General features: G+C 43.4%; 1 protein-coding gene across 1 annotated transcript; it reads left to right on the top strand.

The window, feature by feature from the left end:
* Positions 1–471: 471 nt before the first annotated feature.
* On the top strand, positions 472–19,425 carry LOC109572289 (zinc finger protein 665-like). The gene is given in 4 exon segments (XM_070772259.1): positions 472–657; positions 1,648–2,475; positions 2,940–3,031; positions 6,381–19,425. A coding segment is annotated over 1 exon segment (1,500 nt). The 5' UTR covers positions 472–657; positions 1,648–2,475; positions 2,940–3,031; positions 6,381–11,469; the 3' UTR covers positions 12,970–19,425.
* The last annotated feature ends 2,873 nt before the right edge of the window (positions 19,426–22,298 follow it).

The raw sequence follows: 22,298 nt of genomic DNA, 5'->3' as shown, positions 1-22,298 counted from the left end.
TTCCAGGCAAGAAAACTGGAGTGGGTTGCCATTTCCTTCTCCATCATTGATGACACATTAACTTAAAATAGCAAAGAAGCGGTAGGGTCCATGGGACACCAAAGGGACTTTCCTGATCCAGCAAGATCTCACTTGCCGCGGAGCAGCTAAACCCATGTGCACCACAACTACTGAGCCCGAGTGCTGCAAATACTGAAGCCAGGCGCCTAGAGCCAGTGCTCCGCAACAAGAGAAACCACTGTAAGGAGAAGCCCTGGCCCAGCAAGGAACACCCAGAGCAGCAGAAAATAAATTTTTAAAATTAAAAAGAAAATAAAGAAAATTCTGAAGAAGAGGATCATGCCCTGTTGGGCAGAAAAACAGTGGGACAGAAGCCAGATCCTGATTCCTCTAGGCCCCGCCCTGTCGGCCCCGCCCTCTTGCTTTCAGTTCAGTCCCTGATACCGCCTACGCCCTGCCCCTCGCCGGCCCCGCCCTCGCTCCGCCTGCGCAGGCGCAATTTCCCGCAAACCCGGAAGCGGAGGGAGGGGCGCAGCCCTTGGTTTTTATGTCACGACTGGGTATTTTAGACGCCCCTCACGCCCCGGATCCGCCACATCCAAGGTTCAGGGGTCGTCAATTACGTTAAGATCCCCTTCATCCACTCGTCCGCCCTCGGTAAGTCTCGGCATTATCGCGAGACATTCAAGGCCTAACAGCTCCGCGGCGGATCGGAGGTCCTCGTCTATTTCGAGTTAAAATCGCTCTATAAAGCGGGTCTCCTCACTGGCCTTTCAGCCTTGGGTCCAGGTGACGCCTCTTGCCTGCTTGAAGTGCCTGCAGTGACTTCCACAGGCTCCGATCCTCCCTCTCTCTCTGTCTCTCTCAGCCGCGCTGTGCAAAGCTCTCACTCCCGGGATGGATTCTCTTCTGCCGCTTGGCCATGTATACCCGGAGGCCACATCTTCTCCTCTGCCTCGGGGTCGTGCAGACATCACCCCTCTCCTGACAGCTTCCATATCTACGTAGCCTCAGGAGTCGGCCCCTTCCCTCCGTAGTCATCCTTTGCACTTTGCACTCACCGCGTTGGAGTTCTCTGCCCCACGCGCTGAAAGAGGTGACACGCACCCATTTGATTACATTCTTTGTGTTTCTTCTGCACAAAACGCATCCCACTGTCTGTGCTTGTCGCGGTGTGTTTACATTCCCGAAGCCCCACTGGAAAATGCATTTCGTGGGTAGGGGACATCTCCCTATCTCTTCCGTACCTGTGAATGTACAGGGTAGGGGATGAGAAAGACCGACAGAGAAAGGAAGAGTGAAAAAGAGAGGCTGAAATAGACGATGGACCAGGTGGATGTGGAGATACAGTCAGAGCAAAAGAGTGAGTCAGAAGAAACCTAGGTAGAAAGGCGCCTTCAAAAAGACAAAGGGAAGCAAACTGGGTGAGAGAGACCTTGATCAGGGTAGATGTGGGAACCGCAAGGGGCAGGTACCTGGAACTGAGAGAATGAGGGGAAAATAAAAGTATCGGTGCCCTGGACAACAGAGAGAGTGGTCCTGGGACAGAAAGAGGGGGAAAGAGGCGACAAGGAAAGCAGAGGGGGAAACAGAGCAGGGACGAATTCTCTGGTCTTAATCCCTTCCATGTCTTCCCTTTGCCCTCAGGACGAGAATCCAGACTCCACTGTAGGACTTTACAAAAGGGGGCTCCGGAGGTGGGGTGACCCTCCACAACTGGTCCAATCTGAGGGAAGATACAGGCCTTCCCCTCCGAGGCTGACCAGACATTGTCCTGTCCAGCGAGGTGCTGTGATGTTGTGGAGGCCACTCCCTCTGGTTGAGTCCCATTTTCAAGCGGGGACTGAGTTGTGAGCTATCGGCAGCCAAACTCCTGGCTGTGGAGGAGTTTGTGTCTGAATCCTGAGAGGCAGACTGAGGAAGTTTGTTCTATGTAGTAACCTCTATGGGGTCTCTAATGAGTGCGAGGACCATTGACCCATAAGAGGTTAAAAGGAAGAATTTCGCAGACCATTTTGGGGGTAATCTGCTGTTTTAAGTGGGTGGATCTCATTATTACTGCCCAAGCTTTACTGTCATGTGGGTTCTGCCGGATACAGATGACATCTTAGAAATGTTTCCAAGATGGAAGATATTAGAGTCTCCGTGGAAAACGTGGATTGTTGGAGACATCACTCTTGCATTAGGATGTTATGGCTGTGCCTGACTTTAGGGTGGGGTCTCCAAGAAGGAGGGCTTTCCTGATGGCTCGTACAGTAAAGAGTCTGCCTGCAGTGCGGGAGACCCAGGTTTGATCCCTGGGTCAGGAAGATCCCCTGGAGGACAGCATGGCAACCCACTCCAGGATTCTTGCCTGGAGAATCTCCATGGGCAGAGGAGCCTGGCAGACTCCAGTCTTTGGGGTCACAAAGAGTCCAACATGACTGAGCGACTAACACACACAGTCCAAGAAGGAATATACTGGATCCTGGGTTGGTGAGTGTCCTCCTGCCAGAACAAAAGCTATTGACATTTGGGACGTGCTGTGGGATCCGATGGCAGAGTGTGCACTCAGTAAGGGTTTCTGTCCTGTAATATTGTGGAGGGCCCACTGGGAGCTTGTAGGAGTGTCTAGGGGACTGGGGTCAGGTGCTAGGGGTTTTCATTGGCAGGAAGGTGCTGGGGGCAGGTCTCTGGGCAGGAACCTGAAGGGGCTGTAAGTCAGGACAGGATGGCACTCTTCTGCCACTCCTCACCAGGAGGGTAGCATGATCTGAGGGAAAGTGTGGGAAAGCTCCCGTGCTGGGACTCTGTGTGGGAGTTGACTGTCCTGAGTCGCTCCTGAGACAGTGAACACAGAGGACTGTCTGTTCCACGAGGTCCTACCTGTGTGTGTGTTTGGGGCACAGGAAGGGGGTGTGTTGATCCCAAGCACTAAACGGCATATTCTTGACACTCAGGACTGTCTTCTCAAGACCAGTCTTTGCCTGAAGAAGAAACCTTGAAGAGGAGGAAGAAGAAAGAACAGGAGTCAGGCATGGCTCTTTCTCAGGTAAGGTCATGTTCTCAGTGGATTCTCAGTCTGTCCTTCCTGAAATGCCCTTCTCTGGACTCACAAATCGTGTCTGACTCTGAAGTGTCCTGTCTGAGTCCTCTATGTGCACACTCACCTGGGGCCTTCCCTCAGGGCCTGTTGTCTCCACTTAGATCCCATCTCCCCATGACCTGGTGACCTGGCCCTTGTGAGCAGGCTCCCCTGGGCGCCATCCTGGGCAGGGCTTCTCACCCACGGGTTGTAGACGGGGTGTCTCAGTGCTGTAGGGAAGCAGAGATTGCTTAGGGCCCATCTGGATGTGCTGTCTGCTCTCTGTCAACCAGGATGGAAGTCACGTTCTAATGTGTAGGAATGGTTGGAAAATTCTGGAAAAGGAAAGTAATAAGAGGAAACCAGCTCTGCCTGATTTAATAATGCATTCAAAGCTAAGCAAGTGAATCATGGTGTTTTTGGTTTCAAAATATTAATGATTCAGAATGCAGAAGAAAGTTCAGAAACAGACATCAGGGATTCAGGATGCTTCGTTCGATAATTGGCTTTAAAACGTGGAGTCAGTCTAAGTATCTAACAGGAGGTTTTAAAAAATTATTCTCAGTACATTCATCCCACAGGGATAATGGTATTCCTGTAAGGACTGCCTCCTAGCAGGTCTTTTAGGTAAAAAACAAAGACAGCGGAGCACAGAACTTTATCTTTGTCATCAGAGAGGCTATAGCCAAATTCTGGCTCCACCATTATTAATAAATTATTAAATTTTCTTTTAAGATCATGTGAGATATTTATTTATTTATATTTTTGTGGTCAAAATTCCAACAAAGCAGCGGCTTAACATCTTCTTCTCTGTCACCATGCCTCACGTCTCATTGAGGAACCACTGTTGTCAATTTTGTGGCAAGACTCAGCTCAAATTTTGTAACACTGCGTTTCACATCATTATGAGATTTTTAGGAAAAATTCTTCAAGACATGTTTGTGGTAATCCTTTATTATGCACATTTTAAAAATGATCACAGCATGTGGCTGGAAGTGGTTTTCACATTAGTAAACACAGATACTTTGATCTTTACCAGGACATTCTCTTAATGAAGACACAAGGGACCTTTGCAGTTTTTTGTTGACATAGAGCATGTGTCAGTGGGTACCTCTGAGCCTACTGACTTTTCAGCAGATGTCTGAGGATTTCTTGGGCATCTTAACATGTGACTGCTGGGACAAGAATGGCACATTTGGGACTGCCATGGTGGCCCAGTGGTAAAGAATCTGTTTGCTAATTCAGGATACACGGGACCGATCCCTGATCCAGGAAGGTCCCACATGCCTTGGAGCAACTAAGCCCATGCAACACAACTATTGAGCCTGTTCTCTGGAGCCTGGGAGCTGCTACTACTGAACCCATGAGCCCTAGAGCCTGTGCTTCTAAACAAAAGAAGCCATCACAATAAGACGCCTGTGCACTGCAACTGGAGAGTAGCCCCTACTCACCACAACTAGAGAAAAGCCTGTACAGCAGTGAAGACCCAGCACAGCAAAAAAAAAGAATGGCGCATTTCATATTTTGATAGATTTTGTCAGATGTCCTCCCCTAAAGCTGCAAAGGTTGCATCCCCACTGCCAACCTCTGAGATTGCCTTCAATGTAAGCAAAGCTTGATACTGTATTCTTTTCATCTTCTGAAAATTTGGGGGGAAATCACAATCCTTTGTATCTCTGTTTTCCAACTACTTGTGAGTCAGTTTCATGCTTTTGTGGAAATAAAACATGATTTTCATACTTTGTTCAGTTCTCTTTTGATATCTTTTTTTAAACATATCTTTTAAAAAGCTATGTTTTGTAGTTGAATTCTTTATACATGTCCTGGTGTCTTTCTTAGTTTAGCATGTCTTTGCTGCTGCTGCTGCTAAGTTGCTTCAGTCGTGTCCGACTCTGTGCTACCCCATAGACAGCAGCCCACCAGGCTCCCCCATCCCTAGGATTCTCCAGGCAAGAATACTGGACTGGGTTGCCATTTCCTTCTCCAGTGCATGAAAGTGAAAAGTGAAAGTGAAGTCGCTCAGTCGTGTCCGACTCTTCGAGACCCAATGGACTGTAGCCCACCAGGCTCCTCCATCCATGGGATTTTCCAGGCAACAGTACTGGAGTGGGTTGCTTGATCTTGCTTGAGAAGGCCTCACCTGGCATAATTTAAAAACACTGTCTTCTATACAGTTCTAATCTTTCCTGTTTAAAATTATCTCTGTATTTCTTTTCATATTTTTCCATTATGGTTTATCACAGAATACTGAGTAGAGTTCCCTGTGCTCTATAGTAGGACTTTGTTGCTTATCCCTAAATCATCCAGTATTTCTTCAAAGGTCTATTGCTGTGATAAGTTCTTTTTTTTTTTTCATTGAATCTGCTAGATTAATGTACAACATTAGTACATTTCCTTAATGTTGAATCAGTTTTTAAAATTAGTGGAGTAAACTCCAGCTGACTTTTGTTAATGACTTCCCTGGTGGCTCAGGTGATAAAGAATCTGCCTGCAATGCAGGAGAACCGGGTTCAATCCCTGGATCAGGAAGATCCCCTGGAGGAGGGAATGGCTACTTACTCCAGTATTCTTGCCTGGAAAATCCCATGGAGAGAGGCGCCTGGGGGGGCTACAGTCCATGAGGTCACAAAGAGTAGGACATGACTGAGTAACACTTTTCAAATACCTGAGTTAAATGGACAGATTTATGTTTCTGCATATATGTGGCCCCTGATTCTGCATATATGTGGATCCTGTCATGCTTGAAGACACTGTTCATGCTCTGGCTCCTCCAGGTACTGAATATCATGTAGTGTGTAAAACATAACCTGTATCTCCTCCATATGAACAATCCTATGTTGGAAAATTTTCATCTGTGTATTTCTTTTATTGTCCTCACAAATGGGAAATCTATAGTGATTCAGTGGATTTGATATCCTTTGCTGGAAAAATATAATAAAACTGAAAAAGTGAAAGTGTTAGTCACTCAGTCATGTCCGACTCTACAACCCCATAGACTATAGTCTGCCAGGCTCTTCTGTCCATGGAATTCTCCAGGCAAGAATACTGGAGTAGGTAGCCTTTTCCTTCTCCAGGGTATCTTCCTGATCCAGGGATCAAACCCAGGTCTCCCACATTGCAGGCAGATTCTTTACTGTCTGAGCCACCAGGGAAGCCCCATAAAATTAGGAACAAATAGTTACTCAAAATTACCTTACTCAAAACGATCCATCACCTCAACTGAATCAATCCTTACTGCCTCTTTCCTATTCACATCTTGTGTGAAGGTAAGAACTCTTCAGCTGTTCCTTCAGTGAAAATGTGTTTTTCATTTCAGGCACAGTTGACTTTCAAGGATTTGGCTATTGAATTCTTTCAGGAGGAGTGGGAATGCCTGGACCTTGCTCAGAGGGCCTTGTACAGGGACGTGATGGTGGAGATCTATGGGTGAGGATCACTTCCCTCAAGGAGTCGGGATCTGCCCCAGTGAATCTCTGGGGAACCCCTGCCTTGCTTGGCTGAGACTAAAGCTGGGCTGACTCTGAAGTGAAACAGAGTTGAACCTTCCCCTTTCTTTAGATGATCACACACTCCACACTAGATTTTTTAAAAAAATATTTATATAATTTTTGGCTGTGCTGAGTCTTTGTTGCTGCATGTGCTTTTCTCTATTTGTAGTGCAAGGGCTTCTCACTCTGGTGGCTTCTCTCTTGTGGAGCACAGGCCCTAGGTCACAGGCTTCAGTAGTTGTGGCACGTGGGCTTAGTTGTTGTGGTTCCCCAGGTTCTGGAGTGCAGGCTCAGTAATTGTGGTGCACGGGCTTAGTTACTCCATAGCATGTGGAATCTGCCCAGACCAGGGATTGAACCCGTGTCTCTCGCGTTGGCACGTGGATTCTTTACCACTGAGCCACTAGGGAAGCCCTCCATACTAGATTAGTAATGGCTCCGGAAGATGAGTAAAAACAAAATCTTATGGCAAACTTCTAAAAATAACTGATTCTGTATTTACTCTTACCCTGTACTTTTGATTTGGTAGTTCTTGGAAGACAGCTAGGTATCTTTTTAAAAAATATTCCTTAAACATTCAGAAAGAGACAGTCGGGAACAGATTTGTACAATATTTTTTTTTTCCCTTTTCCTCTTAATATTTATTTGGCTGAGCTGGGTCTTGGTTGTAGCATGCAGGATTTTAGTTGTAGCATGTGGGATCTAGTTGCCCGACCAGAGATCAAACCCAGGTCCCCTGCATTGGGAGTGCAGAATTTTAGCCACTGGACCACCAGGGAAGTCCCAAAATATTTTTCTAGGCATGCTGATGTCCTCTCTCCTTAGAAGAAAAAAGGGCTGGTGGTGTACTAGAAAATCTACAGCCCATTAATGTTCCTCTCTTCTAAGCAGAAAACTCTCGTTTTGACCTGAATACTATTTCCATTTTGGAGTAAGCGAGAGAGCCCCAGAACGTGGAGAACAAGGTGAAAAAAGTGAAAAAAGCGAATGCGTGGGGATGTATCAAAGGCATGAACACCAGGAAGACCTCAGAAGGGCAGAGAGGAAGCCACACCATTAATAATGTTGGGGAAACTTCCCAGAAGTGGGGAAGTTCTATGGGAAAACAAATGTTTATCTCCTGTGAGCTCTCAAAGGAAAAATTTTTTTCCTTCCACTAAGTTCACCCTTCCAGTATCCAGCGGTGGTCCTCTTGTGCAAAGACCAAGGCAAAATCTTGATCATGGCCTATGACAGTCTTGTGTACTTTGATCTTGTGGGGTTCTGGGAGGGCTTTCTTCTTTGGTTTCTTCCTTTATGATTGCACTTGGTCTTCATTGCCACACAAGGGCTTTTCTCTAGTTGTGGTGGGCGGGGGCTACTCTTCCTTGTGGCGTGCAGCCTTGTCATTGCAGTGGCTTTTCCAGTTATGGAGCACAGGCTCTAGGGCACACAGGCTCCGTATTTGCAGCTCCTGGGCTCTAGAGCGTGGGCTCAGTAGTTGTTGGGCTTATTTGCTCCATGGCACGTGGAATCTTAGTTCCCGGACCAGGGACTGAACCCATGTCCCCTACATTGTAAGGTGGATTCTTAACTGCTGGACCACCAGGGAAATCCCAGAGCTAGTGTCTTTATCCTTGTTGTTTAGTTGCTCAGTCATGTCCAATTCTTTGTGACCCCAAGGACTGCAGCACACCAGGCTACCCTTTCTTCATTAACTCCTAGAATTTTCTCAAACTCATGTCCATTGAGTCGATGATGCCATCCAACCATCTCCTCCTCTGTTGTCCCCTTCTGCTGCCTTCTATCTTTCCCAGCATCAGGATCTTTTCCAATGAGTTGGCTGTTCCCATCAGGTGGCCTTAGTATTGGAGCTTCAGCTTCAACATCAGTCCTTCCAGTGAATATTCAGGGTTGATTTCCTTTAGGATTGACTGATTTGATCTTCTTGCTATAAAAGGGACTCTCAAGAGTCTTCTCCAGCACCGCAGTTTGAAAGTATGAAAAGGCAAAAAGTGTCTTTATAGTCTTCCTCAAACTCTTTGTATCCTTATTGAACTGCTGCCTGGATGTATTCTCTATAATTAAAAGGGGGGAAATGGAAGTCTCCAGATATTATTCTAGAATTGTTTTCTATTTCTTCCTTAAATTCTGTCAATGTTTGCTTCATAGATTTTGGGGTTCTCTTGTTTAGGTGCCTATTTTCATAAGTGTTGTAATTTTTTGATGAGTTATTATCCTTTTTTAAACATATAATGGCCTTCTTTGTCCAGTAAAAAAAACTTTGACTTAGAGTCTATTTTGTCTGATATTAGCCTAGCACTCCAGGTCTCTCAGGTTACTGTTTTTGTGTGGAACTTGTATTAGCTTGCTTGGACTGCCCTAACAAAGTACCAAAGCTTGGGTGGCTTAAACACCAGGAATGTGTTTACTTATGGCTGTTTCACCTCCATAGGAAATTTAGGTGTAGCTTACCTTCATGAATTATCTCAGCTAGATCTTCTAGGTAACTTGCTGCAGCTCCTACATCAGCATTTGCAGCTTCACCTTGCACTTCTATGTCCTAGAGATGGCTTCTTTCTTTAAACCTCACAAGGCAACCTCAGCTAGCTTCAGACTTTTCTTCTGCAGCATCCGCTCTTCTTTCAGCCTTCTGAGAAGAGAGTCAGGGCCTTTGCTCTGGATTCAACTTTGGCCTAAGGGAATGTTGTGGCTGGTTTGTTCTTCTCTCCAGACCATTAATACTTTCTCCACATCAGCAACGTGACTTTTTCGCTTCCTTATCATTTGTGTGTTCACTGCAATAGCACTTTTAATTTCCTTCAAGAACTATTCCTCTGAGTTCACACCTTGGCTGTCTGGTGTGAGAGGCCTAGCTTTTAAGCCTGTCTCAGCTTTCAACATGTCTTTGTCACTGACTGTAATCATTTCTAGCTTTTGTTTTAAAGTTAAAGATGTGTGACTCTTCCTTTGGCTTGAAAGCTTAAAGGCCATTGTAGGGTTATTAGTTGACCCAATTTCAATATTTCTGTGTGTCAGAGAATAGAAATGTCCCAAGAGAGGGAGAGAGATGGTAGAACAGCCAGTCAGTGGAGCAATCCGAGCACAACACATTTATTAAGTTAGTTGTCTAGCTGTTGTTCAAGGGTCAACTGTATATATTTAGAAAAACCACTTTTATTTATTTATTTGTTTTTGGCTGTGCTGGGTCTTCATCGCTGTGTGGGTTTTCTTCTCTAGTTGCGGTGTGTGAGCTTCTCATTGTGCTTGCTTCTCTTGTTGCAAAGCACAGGCTCTAGGGCCTGCAGGCTTTAATGGTTGCAGCACGTGGGCTCAGTATCAACTGTACATTTTCAAATTGTTTTGTTAGTAGTAGTAGGAATTACAGATAAAAATCTTACTTTAAACAATGTAGTTAAATTAATACCAACTTAATTTCAATAGTATACAAGAACCGTGTTCCTTTTATATTGTCTCTCCCTCCTTGCTTGTTATTATCCCAAACTAGATCTCCATACATTGTCTGTCCATCAGCGTAGATGCAAAATTACTGTTGTATGTTGTCTTTTAAGTCAATAGGGGAAAAAGAGAAGTTACACACCAAAAGTATTTATTAATACTGACCTTATATTTGGCTATGTAAGTATCACTTATCATTTTTTTATAGGATGAGTCTGCTGGCAACAGACTCTCTGTTTTTGTTTCCTTGGCAATGTCCTAATTTTTCCTTTACTTATTTTTAGGTGTATATTTAACTTTTTTAAAACTTTATTTATTTTTAATTGAAGGATAATTGCTTTACAATTGTATTGGTTTCTGCCATACATCAACATGAATCAGCCATAGGTAATTTTTCCTTTATTTTTAAAGAATAGTTTAGACGTACATAGAATTCTTGATAGACAGTTACTTTTCTTAGCAGTTTTAAAATCTCTTCCCATTACCTTCTGACTTCAAATATGAGACACCTATTTGTCTGTTGTCAATCTGTGTGTGCACTGGTGTGGTAGTCAAAGGATACAGTTGCAGGGATTATATAAGTTTACACAGTGTGAACAATCTGGTTATAGTGTGTTTGAGAGTAGGCTTCACTTGAAATAATTTGAAGTGCATGTATCTTTTATTAAAGAATTCTATTAGCTTTCTATTCTTAAACATTTATAGAGTTTGATAGAGAAGTTTTTATCTCTTCAATGTAAATATTACTTTTAGTGTAACATTCACCTTCCAACTCTAGTTAATATGAAGGCTGTGGTTATCTTTCATATACCTCCATTAGGTTCATGACCAAGGAATTATTACAGAAGAAGTATATTAATAACAGAGAATTATACCAACCAGTGGTCTTGGGAAGATTCGGAAACCATGGTATTGAAGAATCTGACTTCAGTGAAGTCTGGGGAAATACCTTTGAATTTGAGAATAAGTGTGGATATGCAGGAAGAAATTCCAAAGGAACACTTATGGCAAATAACATAAATCTCACTGGTAGAAAAGGTGAACAAGATAGCAAACCTAGGATTGATTTGCCTTTAAAACCAAGTGTTTCTTTATCACATGAAAAGATGCTCAGTTTCTTTAAGAAAAAGTACATGTCAGTTTTTAAAAAACAGGAAGTCATTTGTAAAGAATTTGTTAAAAATAAAAAATGGCACAGTTTATGCAGGAAGCAAGTATACAAAATGTTTTGAAAATAGAATTGGATTAAGCTTTCAGTCACATCTGACGGAATGGTAGAGATTTCAAACTGAAGAGAAAATTTATGAGTGTAATTAAGTAGAAAAGTCTATCAAAACTTGTTCCTCAATTTTATCACTTCAAAGATTTCCTCCTAGTGTCAAAACCAACATTTCTAATAAATATGGAAAGGTCTTATGTATCCTTCATTACATACACAGCAGCAGAAAACCAACATTAGAGGAAAACTGTACAAATGTAATGACTGTGGAAAGACTTTTAGCCATCATTCAGATCCTTGTTAGCCATCAGAGAATTCATTCTGAGCAGAGACCTTACAAATGTAATGAGTGCAGTAAAGCATTTAAACAATTCTCAAACCTCACAAGACATCAGAGAATCCATATTGGAGAGAAACCATATAAATGTAATATATGTGACAAGGTCTTTAATTGAAATTCCCACCTTACAAATCACTGGAGAATTCATACGGAAGAGAAACCACACAAATGCAATAAATGTGGCAAGGCATTTACCAAATGTTCAGAACTTTGGCTTCATGAGCGAATTCACACTGGAGAGAAACCTTACAAATATAATGAGTATGGCAAGAGTTTTACCAAACGTTCATATCTTTGGGATCATGAGAGAATTCATACTGGAGAGAAACCATACAAATGTGTTGAATATGGCAAGGTTTTTAGGCAGTGGTCTACCCTCAGGATTCACCAAAGAATTCATACCGGTGAGAAACCTTATAAATGTAAGGAGAGTGGCAAAGCTTTTAAGCAGTGCTCACACTTGACTAAGCATCAGAACGTACATCCTGGAGAGAAGCCACACAAATGTACTGTGTGTGGCAAGGCTTTCATCCACATTTCAAGTCTGGTGAAACATCAGAAAATTCATACTGAAGAAAAACCATATAAATGTAACGAATGTGGTAAGGCTTTCATCCAATGTTCAAGTCTTACAGAACAGCAGAGAATCCACACTGGTGAGAAACCTTACAAGTGTAATGAGTGTGGCAAAACCTTCACCACGTGTTCAAGCCTAACGAAACATAAAAGGAACCATACCAGAGAGAAACCTTACAAATGTCATGAGTGTGACAAGGCCTATACAAAATTTGTACAACTTACTAGAAATCAGAAAATAATTACCAAAAAGAAACACGTTGAATCTAATATACTTGATAATACTTTTAGTCAGAGCTCAAGTTTGGAGGCTCATCAGAGAATTCATGGTAGAGAGGAACCTTACAAATGTAATGAATGTGGTAAATCCTTTAACTGGGGTTCGCATCTCACCAGACATCAGAGGATCTATATGGGAGAGAAACCTTATAAATGTAACATATGCAGCAAGGCCTTTAGTCAAAACTCAAACTTTAGAATTCATCAGAGAATTCATACTGGAGAGAAACCTTACAAATGTAATGAGTGTGGCAAAGCCTTTAAACAGTACTCAAGCCTCACTCGACATCAGAATATACATCCTGAAGAGAAGCCACACAAATGTAATGTGTGTGATAAGGCCTTTATCAAATGCTCAAACCTTTGGGGTCATGAGAGAACGCATACCAGAGAGAAGTCATACAAGTGTACTGAATGTGGCAAGGGCTTTGGACAATGGTCTGACTTTCAGTTCAGTTCAGTCGCTCAGTCATGTCCGATGCTGAGTGACCCCATGAATTGCAGCACGCCAGGCCTCCCTGTCCGTCACCAACTCCCAGAGCACACTCAAACTCATGTCCATTGAGTCAACAATGCCATCCAGCCATCTCATCCTCTGTCATCCCCTTCTCCTCCTGCCCCCAGTCCCTCCTAGCATCAGACTCTTTTCCAATGAGTCAACTCTTCTCATGAGGTGGCCAAAGTACTGGAGTTTCAGCTTTAGCATCAGTCCTTCCAAAGAACACCCAGGACTGATCTCCTTTAGAATGGACTGATTGGATCTCCTTGCAGTCCAAGGGACTCTCAAGAGTCTTATCCAACACCACAGTTTAAAAGCATCAATTCTTTGGCATGCAGCTTTCTTCACAGTCCAACTCTTACATCCATACATGACCACTGGAAAAACCATAGCCTTGACTAGACGAAACTTTGTTGGCAAAGTAATGTCTCTGCTTTTGAATATGCTATCTAGGTTGGTCATAACTTTCCTTCCAAGGAGTAAGCGTCTTTTAATTTCATGGCTGCAGTCACCATCTGCAGTGATTTTGGAGCCCCAAAAAATAAAGTCTGACACTGTTTCCACTGTTTCCCTATCTATTTCCCATGGAGTGATGTGACCAGATGCCATGATCTTCGTTTTCTGAATGTTGAGCTTTAAGCCAACTTTTTCACTCTCCTCTTTCACTTTCATCAAGAGGCTTTTGAGTTCCTCTTCACTTTCTGCCATAAGGGTGGTGTCATCTGCATATCTGAGGTTACTGATATTTCTCCCAGCAATCTTGATTCCAGCTTGTGCTTCTTCCAGCCCAGTGTTTCTCATGATGTACTCTGCATAGACATTAAATAAGGAGGGTGACAATATACAGCCTTGACATACTCCTTTTCCTATTTGAAACCAGTGTGTTGTTCCATGTCCAGTTCTAACTGTTGCTTCCTGACCTGCATACAGGTTTCTCAAGAGGCAGGTCAGGTGGTCTGATATTCCCATCTCTTTCAGAATTTCCCACAGTTTATTGTGATCCACACAGTCAAAGCTTTGGCATAGTCAATAAAGCAGAAATAGATGTTTTTCTGGAACTCTCTTGCTTCTTTGATGATCCAGCTCATGTTGGCAATTTGATCTCTGGTTCCTCTGCCTTTTCTAAAACCAGCTTGATCATCTGGAAGTTCATGGTTCACATATTGCTTGGAGAATTTTGAGCATTAGTTTACTAGCGTGTGAGATGAGTGCAATTGTGTGGTAATTTGAGCATTCTTTGGCATTGCCTTTCTTTGGGATTGGAATGAAAACTGACTTTTCCAGTCCTGTGGCCACTGCTGAGTTTTTCAAATTTGCTGGCATATTGAGTGCAGCACTTTCACAGCATCATCTTTCAGGATTTGAAATAGCTCAACTGGAATTCCATCACCTCCACTAGCTTTGTTCATAGTGATTCTTTCTAAAGTCCACTTGACTTCACATTCCAGGATGTCTGGCTCTAGGTGAGTGATCACACCATCGTGATTATCTGGGTCATGAAGATCTTTTTTGTACAGTTCTTCTGTGTATTCTTGCCACCTCTTCTTGATATCTTCTGCTTCTGTTAGGTCCATACCATTTCTGTCCTTTATCGAGCCCATCTTTGCATGAAATATTCCCTTGGTATCTCTAATTTTCTTGAAAAGATATCTAGTTTTTCCCATTCTGTTGTTTTCCTCTATTTCTTTGCATTGATTGCTGAGGAAGGCTTTCTTATCTCTCCATGCTATTCTTTGGAACTCTGCATTCAGATGCTTATATCTTTCCTTTTCTCCTTTGCTTTCGCTTGCTAAGCACCAAAGAATTGATGCTTTTGAACTGTGGTGTTGGAGAAGACTCTTGAGAGTCCCTTGGACTGCAAGGAGATCCAACCACTCCATTCTGAAGGAGATCAGCCCTGGGATTTCTTTGGAAGGAATGATGCTAAAGCTGAAACTCCAGTACTTTGGCCACCTCAGGCGATGAGTTGACTCACTGGAAAAGACTCTGATGCTGGGAGGGATTGGAGGCAGGAAGAGAAGGGGACAACAGAGGATGAGATGGCTGGATGGCATCACTGACTCGATGGACGTGAGTCTCAGTGAACTCTGGGAGTTGGTGATGGACAGGGAGGCCTGGCGTGCTGTGATTCATGGGGTCACAAAGAGTTGGACACGACTGAGTAACTGATCTGATCTGATCTCTTCTTTTCACAGCTATTTGTAAGGCCTCCCCAGATAACCATTTTGCTTTTTTGCACTTCTTTTCCATGGGGATGGTCTTGATCCCTGTCTCCTGTACAATGTCACGAACCTCCGTCCATAATTCATCAGGCACTCTATCTATCAGATCTAGTCCCTTATATCTATTTCTCACTTCCACTGTATAATCATAAGGGATTTGATTTAGGTCATACCTGAATGGTCTAGTGGTTTTCCCTACTTTCTTCAACTTCAGTCCGAATTTGGCAATAAGGAGTCCATGATCTGAGCCACAGTCAGCTCCTGGTCTTGTTTTTGCTGACTGTATAGAGCTTCTCCATCTTTGGCTGCAAAGGATATATAATCAATCTGATTTCGGTGTTGACCATCTGGTGATGTCCATGTGTAGAGTCTTCTCCTGTGTTGTTGGAAGAGGGTGTTTGCTATGACCAGTGCGTTCTTTTGGCAAAACTCTATTAGCCTTTGCCCTGCTTCATTCCATATTCCAAGGCCAAAGTTGCCTGTTACCCCAGGTGTTTCCTGACTTCCTACTTTTGCATTCCAGTCCCCTATAATGAAAAGGACATCTTTTTTGGGGTGTTAGTCTAAAAGGTCTTGTAGGTCTTCATAGAACCATTCAAATTCAGCTTCTTCAGTGTTACTGGTTGGGGCATAGGCTTGGATTACCATGATATTGAATGGTTTGCCTTGGAAACGAACAGATGATTCTGTCGTTTTTGAGACTGCATCCAAGTACTGCATTTCAGACTCTTTTGTTGACCATGATGGCTACTCCATTTCTTCTAAGGGATTCCTGCCCACAGTAATAGATATAATGGTCATCTGAGTTAAATTCATCCATTCTGATCCATTTTAGTTCCCTGATTCTTAGAATGTCAACGTTCACTCTTGCCATCTCCTGTTTGACCACTTCCAATTTGCCTTGATTCATGGACCTGACATTCCAGGTTCCTATATGGCATTGGACCTTGCTTCTATCACCAGTCACATCCACAACTGGGTATTGTTTTTGCTTTGGCTCCATCCCTTCATTCTTTCTGGAGTTATTTCTCCACTGATCTCCAGTAGCATACTGGGCACCTACCGACCTGGGGAGTTCCTCTTTCAGTATCCTTTCATTTTGCCTTTTTATACTGTTCATGGGGTTCTCAAAGCAAGAACACTGAAGTGGTTTGCCATTCCCTTTCCACGGGAGCACATTCTGTCAGAGCTCTCCACCATGACCCTCCCGTCTTGGGTGGCCCCACAGGGCATGACTTCGTTTCATTGAGTTAGACAAGGCTGTGGTCCGTGTGATTAGATTGACTAGTTTTCTGTGATTATGGTTTCAATGTGTCTGCCCTCTGATGTGCTCTCACAACACCTACTGTCTTACTTGGATTTCTCTTACCTTGGACATGGGCTATCTCTTCACGGCTGCTCCAGCAAAGCGCAGCCACTGCTGCTTACCTTGGACAAGGGGCCTGACTTTAGGATTCACCAGAGAATTCATACTGGAGAGAAAGCCTTAGAAATGTGATGAATTGGGTAAATCACTTGATCCTTTTAAACAACAGACTTACAATTTATACTTGGGAGAACTAAGTGTCTAGTCCTAGATGAGTCAGCCTAAGATGTTAAATTCTTCACAATTATTAAAAGTCAAAATCATTTGAAATTTATAAAATGATGGGTGTTGGTAGAGCAAGGAGATCTTTGGAAATGTACCATTCATTCTTTTTAAAAGTACTTTTATTATATGAAGTTTCTGGAAAAGGCTGTGTTACTATTGATGTCTTTCAACCCAAAGTTTAAAACTGATTGATACCCTCCTCCAGGGGATCTTCCCAACCTGGGATAAACCCAGGTCACATGCTTTGATTCCCTGGTGGCTCAGATAGTAAAGAGTCTGCCTGCACTGTGGGAGACCTGAGTTCGATCCCTGGGTCAGGAAGATCCCCTGGAGAAGGCGATGGCTACCCACTCCAGTATTCTTGCCTGAAAAATCCCAAGGATGGAGGAGCCTGGTGGGTTGCAGAAGAAGTGTGACATTCTTCACATTTAGGGTCATGAAGAGTCGGACAAGACTGAGCTACTTCTTTTTCACTTTTTTTTCATATGTTACCATCATGGGCTCTAGGAAGGGATCAGAAAGATAAAAAGGCCCACTTTTATCAGATGGAAGTGAAGTGTTGGTCGCTCAGTCATGTCTGACTTATTTGTGACCCTATGGACTGTAGTCTGCCAGGCTTTTCTGTCCATGGAACTCTCCAGGCAATACTGGAGTGGGTAGCTATTCCCTTCTCCAGGGGATCTTCCTGACCCAGGGATTGAACCCAGGTCTCCTGCATTACAGGCAGATTCTTTACTGTCTGAGCCATCATGGGGATTGTTCATATTCATGTTTCTGGAAAGGACAAAGACACTGAATTTTAACATACAATATAGTGTTTCTGCGGAGAAGGCAATGGCACCCCACTCCAGTAATCCTGCCTGGAAGATCCCATGGATGGAGGAGCCTGGTAGGCTGCAGTCCATGGGGTCGCTAAGGGTTGGACACAACTGAGCGACTTCATTTTCACTTTTCACTTTCATGCATTGGAGAAGGAAATGGCAACCCACTCCAGTGTTCTTACCTGGAGAATCCCAGGGACGGGGGAGCCTGGTGGGCTGCTGTCTATGTGGTCACACAGAGTCGGACATGACTGAAGTGACTTAGCAGCAGCAGCAGCAGCAGCATAGTGTTTCTGAATGAGAGCACAGGGATGGGAGGAGAATATATATAAAACAATGATGTAAGTCATAATAATTCCAGATCCTCTTGTACAGGTTTGTTGCTATGACTGAGGACCCACTGGATTCTGAGAAACCAATGCTCTACCTGTCGAGTGTGAAACAGAGCAGCCATTAAGAGACTGAGATTTTCGTGACAATAGGATGATATGTTAGTAGGGATTGCTTTATGTGGTAGAACTAATGGAGAGGAAATCACGGTCATCCTCTCTTTTCAAAGAAAATAACTGTTGTATGTCAAAGATGAGGGAAAAATTAGTCTTACTCTTAGTAACTAAAGAGAGCAGTTATCTGGGACATCCCTGGTGGTCCAGGGCTTCCCTGATGGCTCAGACTGTAAAGAATCCGCCTGCATTGCAGGAGACCTGGGTTCAGTCCCTGGGTCGGGAAGATCCCCTGGAGAATGGCATGGCAACCCACTCCAGTATTTTTGCTTGGGAATTCCATGGACAAGGAGCCTGGTGAGCTATAGTCCATGGAGTCACAAAGTGTCAGACATAACTGAGCAACTAACACCTCAAACTTCCCTGGTGGTCCAGGGGCTAAGACTCCTTGCTTCCAATGCAGGGGGCCCGGGTTTGATCCTTGGTCAGGGAACTAGATCCCACTTGCTGCAAAAACATCCTATAAATAAATTCAAAAAAGAGAGATCAGTTATCAGAGAGGAAAACTTAATCAAAACACCCAGAATGCTCCATGCATGTGTAAGATTCATGTATAACCACTATATCACTATGATACTATTTTATTCAGAATGTGTCATAGTTATCAGGTTTTATTAATAAAATTTAATCATTGTAAAACTCTAAATGAAGTTTTTTCTACCTTATCAAGCCTATCCACTTCACTGTGGTACTTCATAACAAATACTAACAATACATCTGTAGACAGTCAAGATTGAAAGGCATCTGTAGCAATTTCTTTGCATGATGGAATCAAACAACATACAATCTTATGAATATATATTCATAACTTTCTTGAGTTTTTTTTTTCTTCCCTACACTCTACCCCTTGCATATTTATGTGGATATGAATAAATACCACAGCAGTACAACTTTAGACTATGGCTTCCCAGGTGGCGCTAGTGGTAAAGAACCCATCTGCCAATGCAGGAGATGTAAGAGATGTGGGTTTGATCCCTGGGTCAGGAAGATCCCCTGAAGAAGAAAATGGCAAGTATTCCTGCTTGGAGAATCCCATGGACAGAGGAGCCCAGTGGGCTACAGTCCATGGGGTCACAAAGAGTCAGATACAACTGAAGCGACTTAGCACGCACGCATTGCCCTCTTTAACGTTTGAAGTACTGTTTGTAAGTGTGCACCATATGATTGTACTTCAACATGGCCTTTTGTGTGTGTGTGTGCCTGTGTAAGACCCGTGGCTTGCACTGGCTTTGATTTGTGCTTAGACACTGAGTCATGTCCGGCTCTTTGTGACCCCATGGACTGTAGCCCACCAGGCTCCTCTGTCCATGGGATTCTCCAGGCAAGAATACTGGAGTGGGTTGCCATTTCTTTCTCCAAGGCCTTGATTTACCTGAGCGACTTCGCTTTCATGCATTGGAGAGGGAAATGGCAACCCACTCCAGTGTTCTTGCCTGGAGAATCCCAGGGACAGAGGAGCCTAGTGGGCTGCCATCTATGGGGTCGCACAGAGTCAGAAACGACTGAAGCGACTTAGCAGCAGCAGCAACATTAATAGTGTAGCATACAGCTGAGGAATTGGGATGGGAAAACCCAACCTAGGGAACTTCCCTGATGGTCCAGTGGTTAAGAATCCATCTGCCAATGCAGGGGAGGTGGGTTTGATCCCTCATCTGGGAAGATCCCACATGCCTTGGAGCAACTAAGCCATTCACCACAACTATTGAGCCTGCCCGCTGCAGCTACTGAGCCCTGTCCCGCAACTGCTGAAGCCTACGTGCCCTCGAGCCCTTGCACTGCAACAAGAGAAAAGCCTGCACAGCAACCAAGACCCAGCACAGCCATAAATAAATAATTGGTTTTTTTAAGGGAACTGAAAGCGAGCCTGCCTTGCCATTTGCCCCAAAGGGAAACATCTTTATTTACCCGTAGAGCAAACAAATCTATCCACTGTCCCAGAGGGTGACTCTGTACCTTTTTCCCCAAAGCTGTTTTTCAGGGAAACAGGAAAAAAACTATAAGGCCCATACATGAGAAATCCATAATTGTCTTCCAACAATGTCTGTGCCTTGTTTCTTTGCCATATTCACTGCCGGCAAATATTCCCACATGTACACCAGATGGTCGACTGTTCTTTTCTTCTGACACATAAGACCAGATCTATTCATTTGCCTCATTTGATTAAGTTTAATATCTACAGTATACTATGTTTCATGATGAGGCTTAATTCACCCCTACTCCAGCAATGTAGGGGGCTTCTCTGGTGGTTCAGACAATAAAGAATCTGTCTGCAATGCAGGAGACCTGTGTTTGATCCCTGGGTCAGGAAAATCCCATGGAGAATGGAATGGCAACCCACTCCAGTATTCTTGGAGAATTCCACATACAGAGGAGACTAATGGGCTACAGTCCATAGGGTCACAAAGAGTTGGACATGACTGAGCGACTGACACTTTCACATTTCATAGCAATGTAGGTTCCACATTCAACCAGCTGGAAAGCCCAAAACCCATTAGCATGGATTTTATTTTTTATTAAAAATCTTTTAAAGGGTGGCTTTTTAAAAAAGTTAATTCTCTATGGATTTTATTAATCCCAAATGGCCATTCACAAGTATAATCAACACATTGTGACTTTTTTTGGTCATGCCCTGCAGCTTGCAGGATCTTAGTTCCCCGACCAGGGATCAAACCTGCTGCCAGGCAGTGGAAGCGTGGAGTCTGAACTACTGGATTGCCAGGAAAGTTCCACTAGCATGTCGTTAGAAAGAGTTTTGATTTTCCCCTAAGTTTCTGCATTAACATTCTCAAGTGATGAATGCATAGACAATGGATTATTGTGCAAAAACTAACAATTTACATAATTCTGACTAAAAGTGACAGCTTTTGTATTCATTATCCACACAAAGTAGAGCCTGGGTGTCGTGGAGTCAAGGCTCATGAGCAGAAAGGGGCTGACAGTTGGAAAACACACAGAAATTAGGGCAGAAGTTTTCAGGAACAACTAAGTGGGATTATGAAAAACAAAATAAGGAACGTGAAGTACAGAGGAAAGGGTGTAAAAGGATACAAAGGTGCTCACAAGAACAAGGAGGTTCTGGGTAGCTCTGGACTCAGCAGAGGATCTGGGAGACAGTTTCTTCCTAGGAATGTTTTGGACTCGTTGTTTGTGTCTGTGTAGGATGACAATGATGAAGCCACTGGTCCAGATTGTGAGCACAAAAAATACAACTTCAGGGACCGCTATCAGTGCTGCACACACTGAGCCTGTTTCTTTCTCATGATAATTAATAAAACAGTACCCTATGTCTCTGTGATGTTTGTCATGCTCCATCCACTTAACATATACAACATATACATGGGAAAAATTAAATTTACAAATGTGTATTGGGTCCAGAAGAGGAAAATGCAAAAGCCAACATTTTGGGGGGCTTTAAGATCCTTTCAACAGGAGTTCATTGGGCTGATCGTAATGGCTTGGAAGACACTCAAGAGACACGGTGCTGATAGACATACCCCTGCCCACTGTATGAACATACAAAAGAAGCTTTCTTGCAAAATCACTGAAAACGTGTTTCAACCCAAAAGCTACTATTGCCTGAGAAACTCCTTTAGAGAAAATGACCAAGAAGTTGGCTATCGTCGGGTGTTTGCAAATCAAATCCATGGCCCTCATCCTGCATCCAGTGTGGTAAATGAATAGGTACTGATAAAGAAGGGAGAAATTGCCCAGAATTCCAATCATAGTCTGTGACAGGAAGATGATTCCTATTGCCACATCCCTGGGGGGAGATTCTGTCATTTGACATGTTTTCTTTGAAGTTATGGCAACAAACATTCCTCTAAGCAAAAAGACTTATTGAAGACTTTTGCCACCAAGTACTGAGTAATGGTACTTGTTGGCTCCTGATCAGTTGCCAAGACTTCGCAAGATGGAAAGAGATGGAGAGATAGCCTGTATATTTCAGTCGGAAAGTCATCAGTAAGGATGAAGTGAAGTTAACCTAGGGGAAACAGTGACAAGTGACAGCAAATGGAACCAAAGTGTAATACAACATAAAAAAACAGAATAGGCTGACATTTGCTAGACATGTTGCAGAAAAGAAAAGCCTCAGAGACTTCCCTGTGGTCCACTGGTTAAGACTTTGCCTTCTAGTGCAGGGGGTGCAGGTTCAATCCTTGGATGGGGACCTAATCCCACATGCCTCTAGGCCAAAAAACCAAAACATAAAACAGAAGCTATGTTGTATCAAATTCCATAAAGACTTTAAAAATGGTCC

Source organism: Bos indicus, chromosome 18 (genome assembly GCF_029378745.1).
Source record: "Bos indicus isolate NIAB-ARS_2022 breed Sahiwal x Tharparkar chromosome 18, NIAB-ARS_B.indTharparkar_mat_pri_1.0, whole genome shotgun sequence".
In the NCBI taxonomy this organism is placed as follows: Eukaryota; Metazoa; Chordata; class Mammalia; order Artiodactyla; family Bovidae; genus Bos; species Bos indicus.
The sequence above is the reverse complement of the archived record's forward strand: the minus strand, read 5'-3'. Positions and strand labels throughout refer to the sequence as shown.